Source organism: Symphalangus syndactylus, chromosome 6 (assembly GCF_028878055.3).
Source record: "Symphalangus syndactylus isolate Jambi chromosome 6, NHGRI_mSymSyn1-v2.1_pri, whole genome shotgun sequence".
In the NCBI taxonomy this organism is placed as follows: domain Eukaryota; kingdom Metazoa; phylum Chordata; class Mammalia; order Primates; family Hylobatidae; genus Symphalangus; species Symphalangus syndactylus.
Genome location: NC_072428.2, coordinates 54285277 through 54291276, shown reverse-complemented (window position 1 = coordinate 54291276; position 6000 = coordinate 54285277). Strand labels below are relative to the sequence as shown.

The following is a 6000-nucleotide window of genomic DNA, read 5'->3' as shown; positions in this document are numbered from 1 at the left end:
CCTCAGGCTGAGAAGCGCCACACTTCGTATGGCCGCCACAGTGCTCCGCTTTCCACTGCTCGAGGGCTGCGCGCGCTCTCACGCTGCCACCTCACTCGCGTGCGGGCTCGCCCTCAGCCCCTTCCGATTGGCTCATTATGTAAGTGACGTAAGGGCTCCAGCTTCCCACTAACTTATCCCTGGCTTGCCCCGCCTCCTCCTGGTTTCTTTTGACGCCAGTGGAAATCTAACCTGCCCCGTCGCCGCCGTGCGGGAGGAGCCGGTAGAGCTGTCCAAACCAGGAAGGCGATGGCAAAGGCGATGGCGGTGGCGCGCACGCACGCACGCATGCACGCACGCCAGCGGCCGGCGGAGCCGCAGGCTCGCGCCCGGGCTCGCCCCGCGCCGCGCCAGAGGCTCGCGCACTCAGCAGGTTGGGCTGCGGCGGCGGCAGCTGTGCAAGCTGAGGCGCTGCGCGTGAGAGGTCCCAGATACGCCTGCGGTTCCGGCTCCGCCACCCTCAGCTTCTCTACCCCGGGTCTGGGAGCCGAGTGCGGAAGGAGGGAACGGCCCTAGCTTTGGGAATCCAAAGGACACCCCTGGCTCCTGCCGACACCGCCCTCCTTCCCTTCCCAGCCGCGGGCCTCGCTCGGTGCTAGGCTACTCTGCCGGGAGGCGGCGGCGGCGGCGGCTGCCAGTCTGTGGAGAGTCCTGCTGCCCTCCAGCCAGGCTCCTCCACCGGGCCTTGCAGGGGCCGAGAGAGCTCGGTGCCCGCCCTTCCGCTCGCCTTTTTCGTCAGCCGGCTGGAGCAGCATCGGTCCGGGAGGTCTCTGGGCTGAGGCGGCGGCAGCTCCTCTAGTTCCACCATGTCCGCGGGCGGAGACTTCGGGAATCCGCTGAGGAAATTCAAGCTGGTATTCCTGGGGGAGCAAAGCGGTGAGTGCGTGGCTCCCCTACTCCTGGCAGCTGGCCGCAGCGTCCCCGCACCGCCCCCGGTGCGGCCCTTCCGTCCGCGGAGGCTCCTTGCCCACCTCGCGTCCGCGCTCGTTGCCACCGCAGCCCTTCCCGATGCCACTGGTTCTCCGCCTGGATCTGTCGGCCGAGTTTTTACCCTGTTCCCCGGGTTCTTCAATCCTCGACTGGCCGGCTCCGTTCCCCGCAGTCCGGCCATCTCCCCTCCCTCCCCAGCCTTCACCCCGCCCAGCCTCTTGTCCATCCCTTTCTTCCTCCGGTCTCGGTCATTGCCCCTACCCCGGCCCCCTTTCTTGAGCCCCACCCTTATTCCTTGCTCTTTTCCCAGTTCCTCAGCTCTGTGAGGCCCACTCAGGGAAGCCCCACTCCCGAGAGCGGGCCCTCTTCAACCTTGGCCAAGGAGGGTGGGATCTGGGCGTTGTTTTCCCCAGAGGCTTGGCCCTGAGAAGTGCTGATGTCGTGGAAGGTGGGAAGGGGTGGTCGTAGAAAAAATTATTAAATGGCTTTCATCTGGGTGGGAAACTAGTCTGGGCCATAGAAGAAACATCTGAATTGGAGACGACTTGAGCGTGGGGTGGTTGGGGGTGAAAGGGGTAGCGTAGGCAGTGGAGATTTTTGCCCCTTAGGTTAGATGGGGCTGTGGCTTGTCGGAAAACCTCATTTTGTTCTCTGGACTTTCATCACTGACAATTCTTTTGGCAATGTTGATGATTTTTCAATCTCTGCCAGATGCTATGTCATGATCATTTTACTTGGAATTTTTCTCATCTCACCTCCCCTTTTTCTCTTTTCAATATGAAGCAGCGTCTGAGTCTCATGGTGGTACAAAAGGGAATTACTGGGGAAATGTTAATTATTCATATCTTCTCGAGTATTTTCCGATGATATATTGAGGATTCATGTGAGAGAAGGCTTGGAATAACAAACATCTTTGTTTTGTCGGATTTCCTTTGGAAAATGTAGTAGAGTAGGAATAGACTCATCATCTAGTTACCTAAATTAGATTTAGATACCATTTGGGCTAAATCTTTTATGCTTAATATTCTGTACTATCTGATGAGTGAAATTGTTATGTCATTTACCTGGTCAGGTTCTGCTGTCACTGTACTTTTGTATTAGATACTAGATCCTAATTTTGTGATGGTTGTTTCTACGATTGTAGTAATTCCAGTTTTATGCTGTATTATACAAACTTGACACTCGACAATTCAGAGATGATTACCCTCCTTTGTTTTTCTCATACTTTGCATGACCATCTTTAAAATTCAAACATTGAGAGATTAGTTCTGAGTCATCAAACATTGAGTACCTACTAGGTGTTTTAGGTGAGGTTATAGAAAACATTAGTTATTTGTTTTGACTGGAAGGCATGTAAGTGATATAAATTCATAGCTTTTATTACTACTTTGAACTATTTATACTAATTTGTATGCCATCACAGAGGTTAATACTCTTGCAACATTGCCTCCAGTTAGAACTGGGAAATCATTTTTCTCCTTTCATATGTAGATTATCTTCCCCTCCTCCCTTTTGGGGGGAAAAATACAGTCTCGCTCCTTTTTGCTTATATATTTTCGGGAAGTAAGTATAAACTTGTGTCTTTAGGTGAGTAACTTGGTAGAACCTATGGAGTTGATTCTAGTCCAGCTTTTATATGTCAATATCAGGATAGTTCCCAAACATAAAATATAGTTTATTGGTTATTATTGATAAAAAGGATCCAAAGTGCTTATTGTGCATTCTAAGGATATTATTGCCTTCCTTATGTTGTGATGCACAGCTATTTAGTTTGCATGAAAAAACCTATTCATCTCCCTGCCTTAAAAGACTTTAGCATGAATGGAGTGCTTAACTTCCTAAGTATCTTCAGGTTTCCTTTGAATTTCTTGAGTATTTGTATGTGTTCTAATGCATAATGGAGACTTTTATGGCTTCTAATTTCGCACCTTGTTTAAGCCTCTACTACCTCCCCCCTCCATTACTGAAGCCTGGTTAGATTTTTTTTAATAGACTTCATTTTTTAGAACAGTTTTAGACTTACAGAAAAATTGAAAAGATAGTGCAGAGTTCCCATATACCCACACATCTAGTTTCCCCTGTTACCAACATCTTGCATTAGTATGGCACATTTGTTACAATTAATGAACTAATATTGATGTTATTATTAAGTCCATAGTTTATTTAGGTTTTTAGTTTTAACCTAATGTCCTTTTTCTGTTTCAGCATTCAATTCAGGATGTGAAGTTAATTATCTTTTGAGGTTACTGTATTGTCAAGTAATGCCATTCATTAGCTTTGACAATGAAAGATTGATCTCTGTTTTCATGGTCAGTGTCTATAGTTTTCTTATGCGTTAGTAGAGGTCTGTAGACTCCATGTCGTTTTGATGTAACTCTTCATGAATTATTTATTTTTAGGTCTATTAGAATTCCACAATTCAGCTTTCAAAGACTGTCATCTATGGCAAAGCCTTGTTTTTTCTTTTTTTTTTTTTTTTTTTTTTTTTGAGACGGAGTCTTGCTCTGTCGCCCAGGCTGGAGTGCAGTGGCGCGATCTCGGCTCACTGCAAGCTCCGCCTCCCGGGTTCACGCCATTCTCCTGCCTCAGCCTCTCCGAGTAGCTGGGACTACAGGCGCCCGCCACCACGCCCGGCTAATTTTTTGTATTTTTAGTAGAGACGGGGTTTCACCGTGGTCTCGATCTCCTGACCTCGTGATCCGCCCGCCTCGGCCTCCCAAAGTGCTGGGATTACAAGCGTGAGCCACCGCGCCCGGCCCAAGCCTTGTTTTTTCTTAATAGCATTTACCACATTTACAATTATCTTATTTTTTGTGTGTTTGTTTTTATTTCCCACAGAAGAATGCAACTCCCATGAAGATAAAAACTATTCTTTTTTGTTCAGTGTATCTCCATTGCCTAGCATAGAGCCAGGCTCATAGTAGCTGCTCAGACATGTTGGGTGAATGAACGATGGCTGAATCTAATAGTAACGAAAGCTAGTAGCTTATATTACACTCTTTGACATGGTGAAGTTCACATTTTTTCCTTATGCAATTGATAGTTTAACAATAACACTTAAAACTTACATCGTTTGATTGTATACAGGAATATATCAGATACTTAAGCGGGGGGGGGTAGAGAAACCAATCGTTTAGAGGCCCAACCATTTCATTCAAAAAATAGGACTGACCTGAATTTTGTACTTTTTTTTTTTTGAGTTGAGCAAAATTAGTCTTCCTTTGTTAAAGTTGTTGTTAAATTATTTGCTATTAATATAACAATGAAAAGTATTCAGATTATACCAATCATGTGCTCATGTGCTCATGGAACTGATTTGAAATTAGGTTTTATTTGGCTTATCAAAAATTTTAAGATACTAGGCTGGGCACGGTGGTTCATGCCTGTAATCCCAGCACTTTGGGAGGCTGAGATAGGTGGATCATCTGAGGTCAGCAGTTCAAGACCAGCCTGGCTAACATGGTGGAGTCCCAGGCCCCCCCGCCCCATGGCCCGGTCTCTACAAAAATACAAAAATTATCCAGGTATGATGGCGGGTGGGGGCCTGTAATCCCAGCTACTCAGGAGGCTGAGGCAGGAGAATCGCTTGAACCTGAGAGGCAGAGGGTGCAGTGAGCCGAGATCATGCCATTGCACTCCAGCCTGGGCGACAGAGTGAGACTCCGTCTCAAGAAAAAAAAAAAAAATATATATATATATATATGTATGTATGTATATTTAAGATACTATGCTCTATAATGAAAATGTATTGTGTCAGTACATGAAGCAGATTGAGTTAATGACATCAATCTTAACCTTGGATAAATTCTTACAGTTTAATAAAGGAACGTTTGGCTGGGTGTGGTGGCTCACGCCTATAATCCCAGCACTTTAGGAGGCCGAGGCAGGCAAATCACCTGAGGTCAGGAGTTCGAGACTAGCCTGGCCAACATGGCGAAATCCCATCTCTACTAAAAATACAAAAACTAGCTGGGCGTGGTGGCGTGTGCCTGTAATCCCAGCTACTCAGGAGGCTGAGGCAGGAGAATTGCTCAACCCAGGAGGTGGAGGTTGCAGTGAACTGAGATCGCCCCATTGCACTCCAGCCTGGGCCTCAGAGCGAGACTTCGTCTCTAAATAAATAAATAAAGGAATGTTGAAATACACAATTGGAAGTTTCCTTGAGGAGTCAGTTTTGTTACTACCTCTGGCTATTGTCTTGAGATGCAGAGGCAGTTTTAGTAATGTCACTCAGTGGTTTACAGTAGAAGATTTTACTGTATATACATGTTACCAATTATAAATTAGGAGATGTAATGGCAGAGAGAAGCGCATACTCAGCCTACTACTGTTTTTTTCACTTTATATTGCTTTTTCTTTTTTTCCATCAATGCTGATCAAATTGCAATATGTTAGGTAAGGAAAAAATGTCTTATTGTCAGAGACTAGCAGTACTGACCAGTTGTTTTTCTTTTGAGACAGGGTCTACCTCTGTCACTCAGGCTGGAGTGCAGTAGTGTGATCTTAGCTCACTGCACCCTCCACCTCCCAGGCTCAAGTGATCCTCCCACCTCAGCCTCCCAAGTAGCTGGGACAACAGGCATGCACCACCACGCCTGGCTAATTTTTGTATTTTTTTGTAGAGATGGGGTTTTACCATGTTGCCCAGGCTGGTCTCAAACTTTTGAGCTGGCGAGATCCTCTGGCCTCAGCCTCCCAGAGTGCTGGGATTACAGGTGTGAGCCACCACGCCTGGCCAGTACTGAACATTTTATATTGGCTAGATCAGTGGTTTTTAAACTTTTTTTCCCCAAGACCTCTTTCTGCTCTTACAAATTTTTGAGGATCCTGAAGAGCTCTGTTAATGTAGTTGTTATTGTTATTCCTCCTCCTCCTCCTCTTCTTTCTCCTCCACCTCTTCCTTCTCCTCTTCCTCTTGTTCTTCTTCCTCCTCCTCCTCTTCTTTCTCTTCCTTCCCCCTTCTCCCTTCCTTCCCCCTTTCCACCTCCCCCTTCCTTCCTCCTTTCCTCTTCCTCTTTCCTTCCTGCTTCT

The 6000-nt window shown here is 46.7% G+C and overlaps 1 protein-coding gene across 3 annotated transcripts in view; it reads left to right on the top strand.

Annotated features, from left to right (window-relative positions):
• The first annotated feature begins 298 nt into the window (after nt 1-298).
• The window catches only part of RAB6A (RAB6A, member RAS oncogene family), a 94107-nt gene continuing 88405 nt past the window's right edge, over nt 299-6000 (top strand). The window contains exon 1 of one of the 3 annotated variants that reach the window (XM_055282921.2): nt 299-915. In XM_055282921.2, the coding sequence (XP_055138896.1) occupies nt 846-915 (70 nt within the window). In that variant the 5' untranslated portion in view covers nt 299-845. The remainder of the gene's footprint in view (nt 916-6000) is intronic. The other 2 variants (XM_055282920.2, XM_055282922.2) reach the window with 2 other exon arrangements.